Source organism: Thamnophis elegans, chromosome 2, assembly GCF_009769535.1.
Source record: "Thamnophis elegans isolate rThaEle1 chromosome 2, rThaEle1.pri, whole genome shotgun sequence".
Classification (NCBI taxonomy): Eukaryota; Metazoa; Chordata; class Lepidosauria; order Squamata; family Colubridae; genus Thamnophis; species Thamnophis elegans.
The window spans coordinates 144,820,372-144,841,890 of NC_045542.1; the positions used below are offsets into that span (position 1 = coordinate 144,820,372).

The window sequence follows — 21,519 nt, forward strand, 5'->3', positions numbered from 1 at the left end:
ATCTCTAATATTCTCTTGAATTTCATACCTAGTACATGGAAAGCGACAACTGGACAACGAAAATAATTCTTTGTGCATTTACTGTAGCTAAAATACTGGTAGTCCTCGACTTAACAATTCATTTAGTGACCATTCAAAGTTACAATGGCACTGAAAAAAAGTGACCTTTGACCACTTTTCACACTTATGACTATTGCAGCATCCCCATGATTTTTATTTAGCTGCTTTGACAACTGGTTCATATTTATAATAGTTGCAGTATCCCAAATCCACGCAATCACCTTGTGCAACCTTCTGACAGGCAAAGACAATGGGGAAGCCAGATTCACTTAGCAACCATGTTTATTAATTTAAGATCTGCAGTGATTCACTTAACAAATGAGGCAAGAAAAGTTGCAAAATGGGGCAAAACTCACGTAACAAATGTTTCACTTAACAACATAAATTTTGAGCTCAGTTCTGTTGAGGACTACCTGTACTGATGCTCTAACCCTGAAAAAAAATATGGCTCCATTTACTCTATGGATTAAAGACTACCGTACCTATGAGCGGATGGCCTAAAGACATAGATTTTGTAGGCTAAATATAAGGAAATATGGAACTCGTTTATACAAAGTGTAGTAGATTTTAAAAATTCGCTATAATTACCTGCATGAAACTAGCGATCAAACTTCATTTTAGATGAGGCGAGAGGACTTATAATCCTTGCCTCTTCAAGCAAGGAAAGGGAAAGAGAACCAGGTTGTCCTCAGCAGAGGAAAATATGCAAATGTAACAAAGGTTAGAAGGGAGGGAGGGAGGACAGTAGGGAAGTCAGGATGGAGAGGAGAAAGGAGAGGAATAGGAAAGGCAGAAGAAGGGGGGAAGGATAAAGAGGAGGAAGAGAAAGCAGAGAAGGGAAAGAAGGTGGGAAGAAAGAAGGAGAGAAGAAAGAGAAAAAACTGGGGAAGGAAGGAGGGAGGGAAGAGAAGAGGGTAGTAAAGAGGGAAAGAGGGAGGGAAAGAAAGAGAGAAGGAGAGTTGAAAGGAAGGAAGGAAGGAGGGAGGAAAGGAGGGAGATTAAGAGAAAAGGAAGGAGGAGGGAAAGAGGCAGGGAAGGAGGAAAGGTATGTGAGAAGGAGGGAGGGACCGAGGGAGAGAAAGGAGGGGGAAGGAAAGGAGGAAAGGAGAAAAGAAAGGAGGGAAGGCAGGGGAGAAGGAAGTAAGGGGGGGAGGGAAGAAAAGAGGGAGGGAAAGATACCTAACCTTTGATGTTTATAATGATTTGATAGTATGGGAATATCTCGAAATGTAGTTGTATTGTTTGTTACAAGTTATGGATGTTGTATTTTCTTTTTACCAATAAAATCTTTAAAAAAAAAAAAGCATGATAATCATATAAGTGTAATGGAAATAAATAAATTTGAATAATGTTTGTATTAAATAACTATAGAATTGTATCATTTTAACAACATATACTTTGCATCTTATTTTTTACTTATTTAAGCACTTGTATTTTTGATAATGTATATATTTTTGTGTTCTTTTTCCATACCTTTTTCTGTTGTTATTTTAAAATCAACACAATTTATTTTTAAAAATGTCATATCTTCATCCAAATCATTAACAAAACTATTAAAAGGCGGGGGATCCAACCCTGATCCGTGTAGCATCCCACTTGATAATTCTCTCCAATTTGATGAGGAATCACTAATTAGCACTTCTTGAGCATAATTTTTGAGCCAGATATATTTCTATTTAATTGTTATGCCATTTAGCCCACACAGCTAACTAGCTAATCTGCATGAAATGGGGTACTTAATTAAATGTTTTGGAAAAGTTAAGAGCTATTACAGTATTTCCACATCCTATTAAGGAAACTACTTGATCAAAAATGAAGTAAGATAAATCTGGTAAGATTTGTTCTTGACAAATCCATGCTGCCTTCTGATAGCTACCAAGCTATTTTTCCAAGATGTTTACTGATCTCTTTATGGTCTTCTTTAGAATCTTCCTAGCTGTTGATGTTAAACAGACAGATGTCATTTGTTGCATCTTCCTTTTACCCCTTTACCACAGGTGGGCGTGGCCAGCTCAACAGCACTCGTGTCAGGGGCACCTATGGCCTGGGTGGGGCTGGAGGGATCCATTGTCTCCACTGAAGGAAGCCAAGACCAGGGAAAGCAGTAAAACCTATCCTCCAGAGGAGCCTCACTGTCCCTTCTCCCCTCTCCTGCAGCTGCGTGTGACCCTTCCGGACTCCGTTTCCACTGGCAGAGGCACCCAGCAGGCCGGATCCGGTCCACAGGTCTTAAGTTTGATACCCTTGAGTTAGTTCATCTGACGTTTTACCATTTCTCCAGGATTTCGCCAAAGTAATAAATAAATAAGGTTTGGCCAAACTATCAGATAGTTCCTTCGGTAACTAGAATCCAATTAACCTAGTCCTGGAGATTTAAAACCATTTAAAGTCAAGAAGTATTCTCTGACACGCTTCTTTTCATTTCAAGCTTCAATCGTGTTCCTTAATCTTATTCTTCACAGTGGCCTGGTAGGGAAAAAATGATTTTCTCTTAGAGAAGACTAAATTATCAGTGATAACTCTGCTTTCTTTTTGTTATATTTTGCCTTTTTCAACAAGCAGCAGATATACTGATTCTTTATTTTTAGCCTCCTGCACATAGCTCCTTCTGAGGTTTCACTTTTCTGATCCCCAAATCTAAAGTTATAGGTTACTTGTGTGTACTCTGACCTAGCCCCTTTTTCTATTCTCTGTAGTGTCTTCTTCACTAAGCTTTTTGTGTAGTCATCCGGTCTTCCCTTAGTGAAATTGTTCGCAATTCTATTTTTTAATAATTTTCTCTTTAGGAATTCCCATCCAACCTGAGCAACTTTTCTCATTAGCTTCTTCTGTCCTGGTATCCTATTTAGAACTGTCCCCAAGTTAATTAAATGTTGCTTTCTTTAAGTCTAATATACACGGTCACAGTCAGTTTTAATTTTCTTTAAAATCAAGACCTCCAGCCTGACACGTTCACATTCCCTGATGTCCTTCCACTTTTACAACTGCGTCTCCCATGTCGATTAGCATCAAGCCCAAGATAGCTCATCCTCCTTTGTCAACCCTCTGAAGAAGAAAGTTGATTACAAGACATGAATTTTGTGGAAGAATCATGCTCAGCAGTTTGTTTCCAACAAATATTTCAGCAATCCCTTTTCTCCTTTCAGCTACAGCACAAACAAGAGAAGAAAATCCAGCTTTGCAATGTTTGCTTTTAGAAATGTGCCTACTTTCTTAAGAGTTCCATCCTGTTGCCACTGTCTCAATTCTCCATCAAGATAAATGAGAACATAAGGTAGAGCCCAATGGATCAGGCCAAGGCCCATCACAACCTTTTTCTTACTCTGGATAACCTTTTCCCCAGGTGTTGCCAAGTGGAAGATGGAAACATACATCTCTTTTGCTTCCTATTTCCCTGCAGCTCATATTAGGCAGAAAAGATGGCTGCCGGGTCTGCCGCTCGGCTTTTGCATGGACAAAACTTCAGCAAAGAGGAGGATTTGGCACTCTAGACCTGACCTAAGACGAGGCGAGTCTGCCGGAACATCCAGCGGTCCCGGGGCTGGCAGCAGTAGCGGAGAATTTGGTCTCCCTGAGCTGCCAGCTCGGAAAGACGCTGAGCCTTAGAAACGCCAAGAGACATCGGCATTGCTGGCCGCAGACACAATAAGAAGCCGCCGAAGCTGCTGGTTGCCGACATCGCCCGTCTCTTTCCATCTGAGCCGCCTAACATCGCGGCTCGAACGAACGAGCGTAGCGGACGGTGGAGACTGGAATTGACTTAAACGAGAGAGCTGGTGAGAGGGGAGTTTGGGAAGCGTCAGGGACGCCGAGGGACGCTGCTTGTTGCTGGCCACCGACATTGCCGGCTGTGGTTGCCATCTGACGCCGCCTAACATCGCGGCTTGAACAGAAGGAACTGGTGGAGACCGCGGAGATTAAAGGAGAACTAAGGGAGAGTTGGTGGGGGGGAAATTGGCCCCTGGGACAGAGTTGAGGGAGTGCGGAGTGTCCTGTGATTCGGAGCTGGCAGCGGACCGGTAAACTTTAATTCTCCGAGCTGCCAGCCTCCATGGACGCCAACATTATTGGCTAATGAAATTGACCACCTTGGACTTGTTTTTGACGCGCTGGGCCCTAAGAACGTCGGGCCCGATTATTGAATGGAGCGTCCCCCCCCTCCCCTTCTATCGGAGATAAGCTTCCCTCCCTCCCTCTTTGGACTCTTTGGATTCTTTTGATCCTGGAAATGACACCAAGAGAAGCTGTTGAAATGAACACACTTACCAGACTTCTTTCTATTATGGTTAACTCCCCGGTTCTTATCATTGCAGCTGACTCCCGAACTCACTTTACCCCCCAGCCCCTCCCCCCCCTGGACTACACTGAACTTTTCAGAAGAGCCCCCCCTCAAGGTAGGCCCTCCCTTAGGAGAGGGCAGAAGACACCTTTGGACTACCATAAACTGAACATTGTGTCTGTGAGCCCGCGCAATTTTTAAATTTTATTTTAATATGGTATGTTGAGTGCATGGGACTGCTTGGGATGATATGAATGATCTCACTTTTATTACTATTACTGTTGTAACTTTGTGTTTTAATTATTTCGTGAGGATTGCTTGAGTGAGAGTTTGGGTATGACTGATTCGGAGGACCTGCCGGGGTATGCGGGGGTCATCGGGGTGGTTGGGGGGACCACAACCACGGGTGAGGGTCGGAGCATTGCGGTCATGACAGGGAGAGGCAGATATGGCGGGGACTTTAGGGCAGGCCATCATCGGGGAAGGAGGGCTCGCTGTGTCATAGAGATCCCTCCTTCCGGCCCTAGGAGTCCCACTCCAAGGTCAGATGGCGCGGGTGCTCAGGACCCTGGTCTCAGGCTGCTGTCGCTAAATGCCAGGTCTGTTGTTCATAAGGCCCCCCTCATCCGGGACTTGATAACTGATGAGGGCGCAGACCTGGCATGTATTACTGAAACATGGCTGGGCCCTGAGGGAGGAGTCCCCCTCGTTGAGATGTGCCCAGCCGGATTTCAGGTGCTACACCAGCCGAGAGCCCAGGGAAGGGGTGGCGGCGTGGCTATTGTAGTCCGGGAGTCTTTAGTTCCTCGTAGGATCCCTGCTCCGGAGCTTGTCGGGTGTGAGTCCCTGCTAGTGAAGCTGGACCTCAAGGGTCAAGTGGGTCTGCTGCTTACGTACCTGCCTCCCAACTACGTTGCAGCAGCCCTCCCCTCGCTCCTCGAGTCAGTAGCCGAGCTAGCGGTTGAGTTCCCTAGACTTATAGTTCTGGGGGACTTTAACTTGCCTTCTCTCGGTGAACACTCTGATGGAGCGCAGGAGTTCATGGCTTCCATGACAGCCATGGGCTTGACTCAAGTAATTCGAGGCCCAACTCACTCAGCGGGTCACACGCTTGACCTCGTATTCCTCTCGGAGCAGTGGAGTTACGATCTTGGTCTGAGGGGTAATGAGATCATACCCCTGTCGTGGTCAGACCACTACCTACTGAGGCTAGACTTCCGGAGGCCAAACCCCCACCGTAGGGAGGAGGAACCGACCAGCTGGTTCCGCCCCAAGCGACTGATGGACCCTGTTAGGTTCCAGACGGCGCTTGGGGTTATTCCTGATACCCTCGCCCACAGTTCGGCGGAGACCCTCGTCGCTGCCTGGCACTCGGCAGCTTCGGAGTCTCTAGACCGGATTGCGCCGCTACGGCCCCTCCGGGTCAGCGGCCCCCGGAGGCCTCCTTGGTTCACTGAGGAGCTCCGGGAGGTAAAGCGCCGGAGGAGACGCCTAGAGCACTCGTGGAGGTCCGATAGGTCCGAGTCGAAACCGGCACTTTTAACAGCATGCACCAAGGAGTATATTCGGACCTTAAGAACAACAAAAAGAACATACATTGCCTCCTTGGTAGCGTCCGCCGAGTCCCGCCCAGCCGCCCTGTTTAGGATAACCCGCTCCCTCCTAAATAGGAGGGAGATGGGGGACTCCTTACAGGGTAAGGCTGAGGAGTATGTCCAGTTCTTGGCGGACAAAGTTGCCCGGTTTCGAGCGGACCTGGACTCCACCCCAGTAGATCCAGCCGAGACACAAGGAGAAAACTTGGCAAACCATCTCTGGGTTGAGTTTCAGGAAGTTGCCTCTGGGGATGTGGACAAGGCTATGCAAGCTGTGAGTGCCCCCACCTGCATACTGGACCCGTGTCCCTCCTGGCTGGTTGCCAACAGCAGTGAGGTGACACGAGGCTGGATCCAGGCGGTTGTTACCGCTTCTCTTCGGGAGGGGTACTTTCCCACCGCGCTTAAGACAGCGGTGGTAAGACCCCTCCTGAAGAAGCCGTCTCTGGATCCAGCTGTTCTTAATAACTATCGTCCAGTCTCCAACCTCCCCTTTGTAGGGAAGGTTGTTGAGAAGGTGGTGGCTCTCCAGCTTCAGCGTACCTTGGAGGACGCTAACTATCTTGACCCCTTCCAGTCTGGCTTCAGACCCGGTTACAGCACAGAAACCGCTTTGGTCGCATTGACTGATGATCTCTGGAGAGCTAGGGATGGAGGCCATGCTTCCATCCTAGTTCTCCTGGACCTCTCAGCGGCTTTCGATACCATCGACCATGGTATCCTTCTGCGACGACTGCGGGAGATAGGGGTGGGCGGCACTGTCTTGCAGTGGTTCTCCTCCTATCTCTCGGACAGGTCGCAGTCGGTGTTGGTGGGGGGGCAGAGATCGTCCCTGAGGCCCCTAACTTATGGGGTGCCGCAGGGGTTGGTCTTATCCCCCCTACTATTTAACATTTACATGAAACCGCTGGGCGAGATCATCCGAAGGCACGGGATAAAATACCACCAATATGCGGACGATACACAGTTGTATCTGTCCGCCCCGTGCCAACTCAATGAAGCGGTCCACCGTGATGAACCGGGGTCTGGAAGCCGTTAAAGACTGGATGAGAGCAAACAAGCTGATACTCAACCCAGACAAGACCGAGTGGCTGTTGTGTTTCCCTCCCAAAAATTTGACCAACATACCATCACTCAGGCTGGGGGGACAAAATTTACACCCCTCAGAAAGGGCCCGCAACTTGGGAGTCCTCCTGGATTCACAGCTAACTTTTGACCACCATCTCTCAGCTGTGACCAGGGGGGCATTTGCCCAGGTTCGCCTGGTGCGCCAGTTGCGGCCCTACCTGAATCGGGAGGCCCTCACAACAGTCACTCGAGCCCTTGTGATCTCCAGGCTGGAATACTGTAATGTGCTCTACATGGGGCTGCCCTTGAAGAGCATCCGAAGACTTCAGCTAGTCCAGAATGCGGCCGCGCGAGTGATCGTGGGCGCACCACGGTTCGCCCACATAACACCGATCCTCCGTGAGCTGCACTGGCTACCTGTTGATCTCCGGGTGCACTTCAAGGTCCTACTCACCACCTATAAAGCGCTCCATGGTAGTGGATCTGGCTATTTGAGAGACCGCCTTCTGCCAATCACCTCCCTGCGTCCCATCAGATCGCATAGAGTTGGCCTCCTCCGTATTCCATCCGCCAGTCAGTGCCGACTGGCGACTACTCGGAGGAGAGCCTTCTCTGTTGCGGCTCCGACACTATGGAACAATCTCCCCGTGGAGATTCGTACCCTCACCACCGTCCAGGCCTTCCGCACAGCCCTCAAGAACTGGCTAGCCCGTCAGGCCTGGGGATAATCTTATTTTTGCCCCTCCCGAATGTTGAGTGAATGTTGAGTTTTACTGTCTAATTTACTTTGTGCACATTTCTTTTTGGTATTGTCCTACACCCCCCTTCCTTTTTTGATTGTAAGCCGCCCTGAGTCCCCTCAGGGAAAAGGGCGGCCTATAAATAAATAAATCTACAAATCTACAAATTAGGAATAATGCTGTAGGTTGACATTAAAACTTAAGATTAAATAGAACCTGACTGGCCTGTCCAACTCCCCAATTCTTAAAAAAAAAACATTAAAAGTGAAGCTCATCATTATGCAGTAATGAATCCCACATTGATTATTCCCTGTTTAAAGAAGTACTTTCTTTGGTCCATGCTAACACTTTTTCCAATCAGCACCATTGAATCGCTTATGATCATAGTGTTTTGAGAAAGGAAGGGGGGGGGATTCCCTTTCCACTTTCTTCACACTATGCATCTTTTATGCATCTCAATCACTTGTCTTTTTCTAAACTAAAGATTCCAAACATTCTAGCCATTTCTCATAACAAAATCATTTGAACTCTCTGATTATTTTTGGTTGCCTGCTTCTATGCAATCCTAGGCTGCATTGACAAGAGGGATAGCATCAAGATCACACAAAAAAACAATAAAACAATTTTTTAATGCACTAGTGAGGCCACATTTAGAATACTGCATCCAGTTCTGGTCACATAGATATAAAAAAAGGAGCTGAGACCCTTAAAAAAGTGCAGAGAAGAAGCAACAAAGATTATAAGGGATCTGGAGGCTAAACCCTACAATGAATAGTTGAGGGAGCTGGATATGTCTAGCCTATGAAAGAGAAGGATTAGGGGTAATATGGTTATTTGAGGGGCTCTTACAGAGGAGATCAACGTATTCACAAAGGCACCAGAGGGCAGGACAAGAAGCAATGGGTGGAAGCTTATCAAAGAGAGATGCAACTTAAAACTAAGGAGAACATTCCTAACAATTAATCAATGCAATAGCTTGATGGTAAAGGTAGCTCCTGAAGTTGTGAGTGCTCTATCGCTGGAGGTTTTCAAGAATATACAGCGTAACTATTTGACTGGGATAGTAAGGGCTTTTGCCTTGATCAGGGCGTTGAATTAGAAGACCTCCAAAATCCCTACCAGCCCTATGAGAACACAGTGTGTTCTATGTTTAAACAAAGAAATGTGTTCTATGTGCTACACATTTTCAACTCTATTATATCCTTTTCTCAAACACGAATATCAAAACTATATACAAGTTTCCGGATATGGACATGCTACAGATTTGCATATCAACATTACAAACTTAGCAGCTTGATTTTCTAATTACCTAATTGTTCATGGCATAGAACTTGCTTTTTTTTTTAACCAGATGTTATTTTCATTGATAATTATAATCCCAAGTATTTTTCTTGTTTATTTACAGAGAGCTTGGACCCCATCAATATATAGCTGAAATTAAAAAAAATATATGTCCCAATATATTGTTACAATGAACCTCAATTTAACAGGCCCTTGTTTAGTGGGCTTCAGAAACAGATAACACTTTTCCAGATATCCAGCCAGAGTGGACCTGTCCCTTTCATCCAAAATAACTTTAAAAAAATTTACCGTATTTTTCAGCGTATAAGACACACCTTTTTCCCTCAAAAAAGCGGCTGAAAATCTGGGTGCATCTTATACACTGAATACAGCAGTTTTTGCCTCCTGAAGTCCCGCCCCCTTCACTAAAATGGCCATGCAGAGCCTATAGAAGGTTTCAGAGAGCTCCTGGGGGCTGGGAAGGGCAGAAATGAGTGAAGAACGGACCAGTTTTTGCTCGTTTTTGGAGGGCCCCTACCCTGCAGGAGCACTCTGCAAGCCCCCTAAAGGCTATTCATGCCTTTTGGGGGGGGCATTTTTGCGAGGTCTGCAGAATGCAAAAACTTTTTTAAAAATTTGCCTCTTCAAAACCTTGATGCGTCTTATACTCTGGTGCATCTTATACTCCGAAAATACGGCAAAAGCCCTATTCAAGGACATTATTTGCATTTAAATCATTTGTGTGAAGACATTACTACACTAGGGAAGAACAAATACCTCCCCCCCACTAAGGATTCATTAGCCTTTTCAATGTATTTAATTTAAGTCACAATCCCCACTTGGCCCACCTTCACCCAGGTTAAAGAGTCCTTGTCCAAAGTTCTCCACAACCACTTTTTCTATTCAGCAGCCTTAATAGTTTGGTATGATTCACAAATCTGGCCGGGTCACAGCTTCCCCATCCGTCAAGATAATTTGTAAGCACTGGTCTCAACACAGTAACCCCTGAGGGACTTTTCTTACTTCCTTCCATTGAGAAAAAAACGTATCCTCATTCTTTGCTTTCTGCTTTTGAGCCAGCTAGCAGTTCATACAGGGCAGCCTTCTCTTCTGATCCTTAAGCTTACTCAAAATGAAGTGAGAGCAGAAACGCTGCACGTCCTATAGAGCAGTCAACCAGCCCCTCTGAAAGGAAAACCGGCTAATGAGGGCAAGACAGGCGGTGATAGGGCTGTCCTTCTCTGTAGCAGGTAAACCATTAAGATCCTTTGGGTTTCCAAGCAGATCCGGTTTAAGCTGTAGTTCTGGAGAAAGGACTTCGTTTAATTAGGTCATATCTTTCCACTGCACCAACTTTCTCTGCCAAGAAGAAATATACCGGGGGTTCTGAGAACTGCGTTTTCCTTCCTCCCACTGCCAGATTAGACAAGCTAAGTTAGCTAGTAAGGGAATGAGAGAGAAACTTGAACAGACGCTAAACTTTGGAGCAGCGCAGGAAGGAGAGTTCAAGACTTGGGCAAGGATTTCGTCTGATAGGAGGTTCCGCTTTGGAAGCAATCTCTCTGCCGGTGAGGATATAAAACTGCCTTAAAGATAAGGTAAAGGTTCCCCTCGTACATATGTGCTAGTCGTTCCCGACTCTAGGGGGCAGTGCTCATCTCTGTTTCAAAGATGGAGAGCCAACGCTGTCCGAAGATGTCTCCGTGGTATGTGGCCGGCATGACTAAACGTCAAAGGTGCACGGAACACTGTTTCCTTCCCACCATTTTTCTACTTGCATTTTTTATGAACTGCTAGGTTGGCAGAAGCTGGAACAAGTAACAGGAGCTCACTCCGTTATGTGGCGCTAGGGATTCGAAACGTTGAACTGCCAATGTAGCTCAGGGTTGAACTCTGGGATCTTTGCTGCTGAGCTTGGTTGATTTCTTGCAGACGTTTCATTACCCAATTAGGTAATATCATCAGTGCTAGGAGGGAAGAGCACCAAGGACCCATAGCTTGATTTTTTTTTGCAAATTTTGCAGTAAAATCCAGGTCCCAGGGAAAATCTTTTATATCACTCGTTATCGGCTCCTTCCAACTCCAGATACTGGGTTTCTGGAAGCTGGGAGTCTTCCGCATGCTATATTTTCGACCTATTGGCAAAGGCTTTAGTTACAAAGGATATCAATTTGGGAGTTTGTTAAGAGGACACAAGCAGTACAAAATTAGAAGATGTGGCCCATAGAATTGCCAAAGGTTGAACACAACTGATGATGAATGGATAACATTATCATCATCATAAGAGGACAGAGAGTTCTGTGATTGCAGGTTCCTTTCATTTAATATCCCATTTCAGATATTAAATCTTAAAACCAAAGATTCCAAAAGTATCAGAGAACATGGGAGTTGTGGAGGTGGTCAGACAAATCTTTCCTTCTGAACACATGAAGAAAATCCATCAGGTGTTCTTGGTGCTGTCTGAGCTTGGTTGTTTACTGTATGATTTTTTTTTTTGAACAGGTGTAAGGATACAATATGATAAGAAAAAGGAATCATGGTTGCACTGAGTTTCTTGAAATAAAAGCTAGACATTGATACAATGTGGCAGACTACAGCCACCTTAGGAAGTCCAATTTTGAAATATAAATACAGAATAAAATTAGTACCATATATAGACAATCGCCTCAAGGCGAGATGGGTGGCAAAGAAATCTAATAAATAGCAATAGCACTTAGACTTATATACTGCTTTACAGTGCTTTACAGCCCTCTGTAAGCGATTTACAGAGTCAGCCTATTGCCCCCAACAATCTGGGTCCTCATTTTATCAACCTCAGAAGGATGGAAGGCTGATCTAACGTTGAGCGGGTAAGAATCAAATTGCCAACCTGCAGGCAGATGGCAGTCAGCAGAAGCAGCCTGCAGTACTGCATTCTAAGCACTGTGCCACCAATGGCTCAAACAAACAAACATAAATATAGTACATGCCCCAAACAAAATTAAATGCAGCCTTAGATCATGAGGGATCTCATAGTGCTCTCTGATCTTGCTTGTTTTTATGCAGACATTTCATTACTCAAACTAGATAACATCATCAATGCTAGTAAGGAGTAGAGTTTGCTCTCAATTTATATTCTAGTGGCTTGCCTTTACAGGGCAAACTTTACTCCTTACTATCACTGATGATGTCACCTAGTTTGAGTAATGAAACTTCTGCATAAAAACAACCAAATTCAGGGAACACCAAGGACCCCTCATGTCAACCCTGAGCTACAAATACTCTCCTTTGTTGGTAGCCTGAGATGATATCAATGGAACTGCAGTTTCCAATCTACGAGAAAATATCATTATACTTAATTTTGCATTCATTAGCTCAAATCTCAGGAACTGAATCTAGGCAGCACCGTTTATGAAAAATTCAGAGAAACGGATATAATTTAAAAGAAGGGCCAGTGGTTATGATTAAAGAGCTAAAAATTTAAGATCTGTTGAAAAGATTTAATTTAAGATAAGGAAAGGCAAATTCCAAATGAATGTCAGAAATGCCATCCTAACATTAAAAGTGGTTCAACAACTGAACTAATTAGAGAAAGGATAGAATTCTCATCCCTGAATACGTTCAAGTGAAGGTTAGATGGCTATTGTGGGTCCCATCCCGGAGGGAGATACACCTGGTGGGACCAAGAAGAAGGGCCTTCTCCATGGTGGCTCCCTCTCTCTGGAACATCATTTTCCCGGAGATTAGAATGGCCCCTATTCTAACCCTCTTCTGGAAGGTGCTGAAGACCTGCTTCTGCTATTGAGCCTGGGGAACGCAGTGCGGGATGGAGCCCATTAAATGGCTCATGTGATGTGTTGTCGCTGGGGTGGGGGTGGTGGTATTTTATATTATTTTATTAATTTATTATATGATTCTTTCTTTTATTATTTTTATTATTTTTATATGAGGTTTTCATATTCTTATAAGCTACCTTGAGTCACCATGTGCAAATAGGTGGCAATATAAATTTCATAAATGGATGGATGGATAGATATGCTAGCTAGCTAGCTAGCTAGCTAGCTAGCTAGGTAGGTAGGTAGGTAGGTAGGTAGGTAGGTAGGTAGGTAGGTAGGTAGGTAGGTAGATAGATAGATAGATAGATAGATAGATAGATAGATAGATAGATAGATAGATAGATAGATAGATAAGATAGATAGAGGATTCCTGTACCCAGTGGGAGATTAGAATTGAAAGGCCCAAATCAGCGTTTTTCACACGTGGCAACTTTAAGATGTATGGCCTTCAAATCCCAGAATTCCCCAGCCAGCCAGCCAACATATCCAGCAGTCTCATTTGAGGGCCCATATTAAATATACTGAACTTTTGCACAAAGATGGAAGTGGTGAAAAAAGTGTGCCCTTTGGGAACAAAAATATAATTTCCTAGGACTCTCAGCCTTCCAGAAAAATGTTTTATATCCTACAAATCCACACAAGCAACTCCACAATACATTTCTGACATTGTGGAGAGAAGTGAACCGGAATTTCAGCATTTGTGCCACGGGTGCTTGCGAGCTTTTCTGTCAAACCAAAAAAGCTGAAATAAATTGTAGGAACATATTTGAAGAACAGCTTTTCCTTTTCTCCTCCTCTGCACCTTTGTTCATCTCCATTAGTTTATACATGCAGCAGGATTCAGCCTGTCTTGGGAGCTTTGCGTGCCTGTCACAATTTGGATTTTAGTTTTATTATTAATGGTTAGATTCTACATCAGTGCCTAGTGTCTAAAACCGATAATTGTCCATAGCTGCCTGATGTAAGCAGCAAATATGGTAATCAACAGACATGCTAAGGGCTCCCTATGTGCAAATATTTAACTAGAAACAGCAGAGACCTAATAATTACTCTATTAACAGTGACTGAATGGCAGACGGATCTTTCTACAGACCCTAAAAATACAACCTGCAATCAAACACCACTTGGGGCAGTCAGTAGAAATGTTCAAGCAAATCACTTTGCTGACATGTTACAGCATGTATTACCTGACTCAGGGCATAATTGTAAGCTCACAATAGCTCAGATCCAAGAGTCGTGCACCCCAAACCACAAAGAAGGTCTCGCCTACAGTAGTAGCCATTAGCGTGATGTGATGTGATAGATTTTCCCAGGTTATGGCATTTCTCAGATACTCTTTTAACGTTCTGACGGATGAACCCAACTTGACAGGTAGATCGATTAAGATGTTGCCTCCAGAAAGATCCAGATTCAAATGCACATTGATTTGCAGGTCTTAACTGGGTGCCATAATAAGTCATTCACTCTCCCTCAGTCCAGCCCCTCATAGAACTAGAGACAAAATCAAAGGAAATCCTGGAGTAAGGTATAAATGCGATATATAAAAACAATGGGTGTCTTCAGAATAGCTGCAGGTAAACATAGGAACAAAAATCAATGGCCAGAAGCTTAAAAATTACAGCTGCTGCAGGGATTGAGATGGGCAAGAAGAAAGTATACAGGTAGTCTGTTTTTAGTGACCGCCTCACTTAGCCACCATTCACGGTTACAATGGTGATGAAAATAATTTTGCAACCAGAATGGAAAACTGAAGATAAGCTCATATAGCCCTTGACTTACAACAATTCATTTAGTGACGCTTGAAGTTACAACACCACTAAAAAAAAGTGACTTATGAAATTACAGAGTTGTAATTCTTTTTCACCAAGCGAAAGTTTCAATTTCTTTCAGATTGGAATGAATTCATTTAAAGAACAGACAAATATAAGAAGCATAAAAGACAACACTGTGAAATTCTGGAGAAGATACCAGCACTCCATCCAACAGTCCATTCCAAACTTCTGCAACAGTACAGATAATCCTCAACTTAGATAAAGGTTCCTCTTGCACATATGTGCTAGTCGTTCCCGACTCTAGGGGGCGGTGCTCACCTCCGTTTCAAAGCCGAAGAGCCAGTACTATCGGAAGACATCTCCGTGGTCCTGTGGCTGGCATGATTAAACGCCGAAGGCGCAAGGAATACTGTTGCCTTCCCACCAAAGGTTGTCTCTATTTTTCTACTTGCATTTTTAAATGGTTTTGAACTGCTAGGTTGGCAGAAGCTGGGACAAGTAACGGGAGCTCCCTCCGTTACGCGGTCCTTGGGATTCGAACCGCCGACCTTTCTGACAAGCTCAGCGTCTTCGCCACTTAACCATTAAACCTCGACTTACAGCAGTTCATTTAGTGACCATTTGAAGTTACAACAGCAGTGAAAAAAGTGACCTATGACTATTTTTCACAGTTATGACTGTTGCAGCATTCCCAATAGTCCCGTGATCAAAATTCGAGTGCTTGGCAACTGGTTCATATTTATGACAGTTGCAGCTTCATCTTTTTCGATCGTTTGACAAACAAAGTCAGTGGGGAAGCAAGATTCACTTTACAACTGTTTTATTCACATAACGACTGTAGTGAGTCATTTAACAACTGCAGCAAAAAAGATTGTAAAATGAAGCAAAGGCAAAACTCATTTAAGTGTCTCGTTTAGTAATAGAAATTTTGGGCTCATTTGTGGTCATAAGCCAAGGACTACCTGTATTCTCAAAATTATCACAAAACTTCCAGTGAATTTTTTTTTTGAAAAAACGCTTCTAGATGCAGCATGAACAATTTGCTACCTGCTTGTGTGAGTCTTAAACATTATTTATTCTGCTGATTGCAAATCCCCTCCTGAGTATCATCTTTGCTCTTTGAAAAATATTACTAGTATAGAATTTAAGCTGGCTTTAGAGTCAAGCAGCTTGTACAGCATTGTGAACAACACACGAAATAAAAAAAAAAGCATCCAGATTGGCCACGAGGTGCAAGATCACTTTAGAACCTTACTTAAAAACAAAAAAAAATCCACAAAGGGCATCTCAATGCAGGGGGGGGGGGGGAATACCATGGACAGCTCCTCACAGTTAAAAAATTCTTCATGCCACCAAGACACAAATTAATTTATTGTATGTTTGTGGATACAATAAGCTATTACGCCTCGTTTTATTTTTCTACTAGGGGCCACGTTGATTAGGTAGGACAAATCGTTACAGGGGATCCTCAACTTACGACTGGTCACTTAATGACCATTTGAAGTTATGACATTCCCTTCTCCCAAAAATGGTACTTATAAACTGGTTCTGAAGTTATGACAACCCGATTGCATCACATGATTGCATTTCAAATTCTTGGCAACCAGTCCACATTTATGGCTCTTTGCAGCATCCTGTAGCCACATAACTGTGATTTTATGACAATTTGCCCCAAACCAGCATTTTTTCAATGGGTTTGCTTATCAAACGCCACCAAAAGATCATAAAATCGGATGGGTTACATGATCGACCCACCTTATGACCGTCAAGACACAACTGTAACTGGCAGGCTCAATTATGGTGGTAAGTTGAGGACTAACTGCATTTATTTATTTTTAAGCATTTCTTTTCACCGCAGTTGACCCAGAAGTCTTGCTGCAATTACTGTAGGAAACCAGACAACTCCCAACAGGGCAGTACTGAGTGATGCCTTTTAATTTCACTCATTCATGGCTTCAGGCAACTGGAGCGCAGGAATGCATATGCCTGCCAGCTTAACTACCAATATGTTTCTTTGGCTTCAATTAAACATCACTGTAGCCTCTTCAGAAACAGACAGCCATGTCTAGTCTGCCACTCTGCCCATGTAACAGGCTTCTTCTCGTGGAAGATGGGATCAAAGCCAGCCAGTCCCCCCCCTTTTTTTTTCCACAGCTGTCTTCAACTCCCAAAATTCCCCAGCCTCCCAGAATTCTGGGAGTTGAAGTCCACACATCTTCAAATGGCCAAGGTTGATTTATACCAGGGGCGTCCAACCTTGGCAACTAGGCTTGTGGACTTCAACTCCCAGAATTCCTCATGCTGGCTGGGGAGTTCTGGGAGTTGGAAGTTCCCAAGTTTGGACACCCCTGATTTATACTTTAGAAACATGCTTATCTCTCAAGCAGACTCCCACCCCCCCCGCCGCTCCCGCATCCTATTAAACAGTTACTAGTGGAATACAAGCACCCAGGTTTTAGTTTTTCTTCTTGGACAGCAGAATAAAGGGTTTTTTTTAAAATACAGGATCTGAGAGCATTCAATGTTTACTTATTACACCTAATATTACACTAGGTTTCTAGGCAATAAGCAAGTCAAGCTAGAGTAAAAACCTTAATACCAAACTGTGACACATGAAACAGGAGACAACATTTGAATCCAAACCAGCCAAATGCGTAACCAAAATTGGGAGGAGGGGGGAATCTGGGACACATTTCTGTAGTTCAATAGACCCCTAGATGGAGAACTAGTTTCAAGAAGAAAATCCTGCATGGGATCTCCCCCAAAATCTTTCTTTTCCAATGAAAACAACCTGAGCACCTGTTCATTTTGGCTTGCCCCACTGTGATTTTTTGCCTATGGTCAAGGTCTATTACAAATACAGCAAATACTGTGTAATTTTGGCTTCCCCTTGACGAAACTGAACTCCGCTCTGGTATCTTAAATACATCTTTGATAGGTTGAAGACTTTGACCAACAAGAATTATAGCAGAAGACTTACCTGGTCAAAAAGGCAAAACCCTCATCAAATTTGCATTTCAATTTTACCTGTATTATAGTCGAACTAGGCTTGTGCTGTTGAACTGCATCCGCCCAGATGGGTGGGGCATTCTTTCCCTTCCCATCAGCCTTTAAATTGCAATTCTATTGACTCATTTCCACTTGTTCGTGTCCTCTCCCAATTACATAAATCCACTAAGTGCATTCTTCTTAGGGGTCTTGGAAGGACCTCATATATACGCATGCTACCTTTCTACAAGCGCCTTAAGATTTCTGTGTTTACATTAATGCCCCATAAACATTTTCCCCATGTCCCTTTAAATCTGGATATAGAACTCTGCATCCTAAAAAAACTCAGCGTTGTTTCATCTTGATGACTATATTTTTTTCAACCAGAAAGCCATGGACACAAGCCTATAAATTGCAGACATGAAATCATCGGAACCGGAAAAGAACTGAGCTGAATCTTCTAGCTGTCCCAAATTCAGTTCATTACGGCTCTTTGTTCCTCCGATATGGTGACAACTCTCTAAACCTCCAGACTCTGGATGCCAACCATTAAATTTAGAGCCTTATCTCCACTTTCCCTGTGTCAGCCAAGTCCCTATTTATGGCAGCAAAAACAAGCCTCTCAGGTGGCAGAAGCCAGGTGTAGCTGAAAAGCACTAAATTGCTGCTGTAAATATTATTCTACTGCAGGAGGCAAAAAAGCTCATGCTGCTTTTTCTAGGAAGTTATTGGAGACGCTTCCAGAAGATTCTCAGCAACCGCTTGCATGCGTCTGCCTGACCAGGCTTCCTCCAAACACAGAAAAAAAAATGTTTCCCCAATAAGGATCAGGGATTTCCTCTGTTCCCAGGAGGAGCCCTGCTCAAACCTATGCTTGCTAGCAACGCCCGAGCCCCGTCCCTCCCTTCCCAAGAAGCTGACAGGAACGAACGGCCTCTCACCTGGTCTTAGGGACTTCGAGGGGACTGCTGCCTAGTCTCGAGAAGTTCTCCGAATGATTGGAAGAAGAGGAGCTGGAGGATCTTGCGTCAAGCGTGCCCTGGACGGGCAGCCTGTCTTCAGGTTGCTGCGTCCGATTCCACAGGACAGCCTGAGGGGACGATGCACAGTTTTTCCTCCTGCGAAGGCATAACATTATTTATTTGATGTCTGATCCATTGGGGGAATTTTTACTTAGCCTTTATACCAGTGGAGTTCCTAGGCATGCCTTATACATTTGATAAACTTATAAAGGTAAGAGCTGTTGTGGTGCAGTGGTTAGGGTGCAGTACTGCAGGCTACTTCTGATCACCAGCTGCCAGCAGTTTGGCAGTTCGAATCTCACCACGCTCAAGGTTGACTCAGCCTTCCATCCTTCCCAGGTGGGTGAAATGAGGACCCAGATGTTGGGGGGCAATTGGCTGACTCTATAAACCTTTTAGAGAGGGCTGTAAAAGCACCGTGAAGCAGTATATAACTCTAAGTGTTATTGCTGTTGCTATTCCTCCGGACTTTGGAATTATTTCCAAATGACTCTGTGTTAAGGGAATTTTTTCTTGACATTTAGTAATAGACTAGAACAGTGTTTTTCAACCTTTTTTGTGCAAAGGCACACTTTTTTCATGAAAAAAATCACGAGGCACACCACCATTAGAAAATGTTAAAAAAATTAACTCTGTGCCTATATTGACTATATATAAAGTAATTTTCCCACGGCACACCTTACACTATGTCACGGCACACTAGTGTGCCGCGGCACAGTGGTTGAAAAACACTGGACTAGAAGCAATGAAGTTAAAGTTACTAACCTGTTTTAAACAGGCAGCATAGAAAAACAGGCAGCCAACATAATTAAGGTCTGCCAGCAATAGAAAAACTCAAAGGAGGATCTTAACGTACAAATCACAATTAGGAATTTAAAAACTATTCATAGTCAGAATAGCCTCCAAAATAAAGATGTCTGACATCTTTATGTATTCCTACCATCCTTTTGTTCAATATCCAGAGGTTTCATATTGGGACAGCCTCCATATTATAAATGGGAAAGTCAAGTCTCAGATAATTATTTCTCTGTCACCTCACACAAATGGGGCAACAGCAGACTTCATCATTCACAGTATTACTTTGATGCTCCACCAATGCTTTAAGAGACCTGCACAGGTCTTCAAACACTTGCACACTGAATAGGCTCCCAAGATAACTAGCTTCTTCCATTATTGGAATTCATAGTTCATACTTCTTGGTGAAGTCTAGCAAGTTTTGCAAGTTGATTCACTAACCCAGTTCTTGACAGAGTTGAGTTTCCTGAATATCCACAAGAAACATCTCCATACCCTCTACATACAATACAATACAATAGCAGAGTTGGAAGGGACCTTGGAGGTCTTCTAGTCCAACCTCCTGTCTAGACAGGAAACCTTATACTATTTCAGACAAATGGCTATCCAACATCTTCTTAAAGACTTCCAGTGTTGGGGCATTCACAACTTCTGGAGGCAAGCTGCTCCACTGATTAATTGTTGTAACTGTCAGGAAATTCCTGACAGTTCTAAGTTGCTTCTCTTCTTGATTAGTTTCCACCCATTGCTTCTTGTTCTGCCCTCAGGTGCTTGGGAGAATAGCTTGACTCCCTCGTCTTTGTGGCAACCCCTGAGATATTGGAACACTACTATCATGTCTCCCCTAGTCCTTCTTTCTATTAAACTAGACATACCCAGTTCCTGCAACTGTTCTTCATATGTTTTAGCCTCCAGTCCCCTAATCATCTTTGTTGCTCTTCTCTGCACTCTTTCTAGAGTCTCCACATCTTTTCTACATTGTGGCAACCAAAACTGAATGCAGTATTCCAAGTGGTAAGCCACAGCCTTACTAAGGCATTATAAAGTGGTATTAACACTTCACGTGATCTTGATTCTATCCCTTTGTTTGTGTAGCCAAGAACTGTGTTGTTGGTTTTTGGCAGCTGCTGCACACTGCTGGCTCATAGTTAAATGGTTGTCCAGTGGGACTCCAAGATCCCTTTCACAGTTACTACTATTGAGCAAGGTACCACCTATTCTGTATCTGTGCATTTTGTTTTTCTTGCCTAAATGTAGAACCTTATTCTTTTCACCACTGAATTTCATTTTATTAGATAGTTCAAGTTTGTCAATTGCATGGCCTCTTCTGTAATTTGTCACTTTCATGATTTAAACTCCTCGGCGCTGTACATGAACAAATTTGATAAATCAACACAGGTAGTCCTCCACTTACTACCACAATTGAGCCCAAAATGTTTTGTTGCTCAGTGAGAAATTTGCTAAATGAGGTTTGCTCCATTTTACGACTTTTCTTGCCACATTCATTAAGTGAATCACTCCAGCTGTTAAATTGGTAGCACGGTTGTTAAGTGAATCTGGTTTCCCCATTGACTTTGCCTGTCAGGAGGTTGTAAAAGGATATCGCATGACCCTGGGATACTGCAACCGTCATAAAAGTGAGTCAAGTTGTCAAGCATCCAAATGTAAAACATGAGACCATGGGGATGCTGCAATGGTCATAGGTGTGAGCTTATGAACGTAAGTCACTTGTTTTGGTGCCGTTGTAACTTTGAATGGTCACTAAGTGAATTCTTGTAAGTCAAGGACTACCTGTATGTGTTTTTAGAAACACCTGTTTAGATATTCATTAGCATGAGAGACAGATAAAAGGGAACACTGCCCGAAGTTACAGTAGCACTATTTTCCAAGGCAACCGATGGCCAGACAAGGAATAATGGATGGAAGGTGATCAAGGAGAGATTCAACCTGGAAATAAGAAGATTTTTTCTGACAGTGAGAACAGTCAACCCATGGAACAGAGAAGTTGCCTTCAGAAGTCATGGGAGCTTCATCCCTGAAAGCTTTCAAGAAGAGACTGGACTGCTATGTGTCAGAAATGATGTAGGGCCTCCTGCTTGGCCAG

General features: G+C 43.7%; 1 protein-coding gene across 3 annotated transcripts in view; it reads right to left on the reverse strand.

Annotated features, from left to right (window-relative positions):
- Window positions 1-21,519, reverse strand: part of MTMR14 (myotubularin related protein 14) — a 119,900-nt gene that overhangs the window by 40,989 nt on the left and 57,392 nt on the right. For all 3 annotated transcript variants that reach the window (XM_032210239.1, XM_032210240.1, XM_032210238.1), the window contains exon 17: window positions 18,540-18,716. In XM_032210239.1, the coding sequence (XP_032066130.1) occupies window positions 18,540-18,716 (177 nt within the window). The remainder of the gene's footprint in view (window positions 1-18,539; window positions 18,717-21,519) is intronic.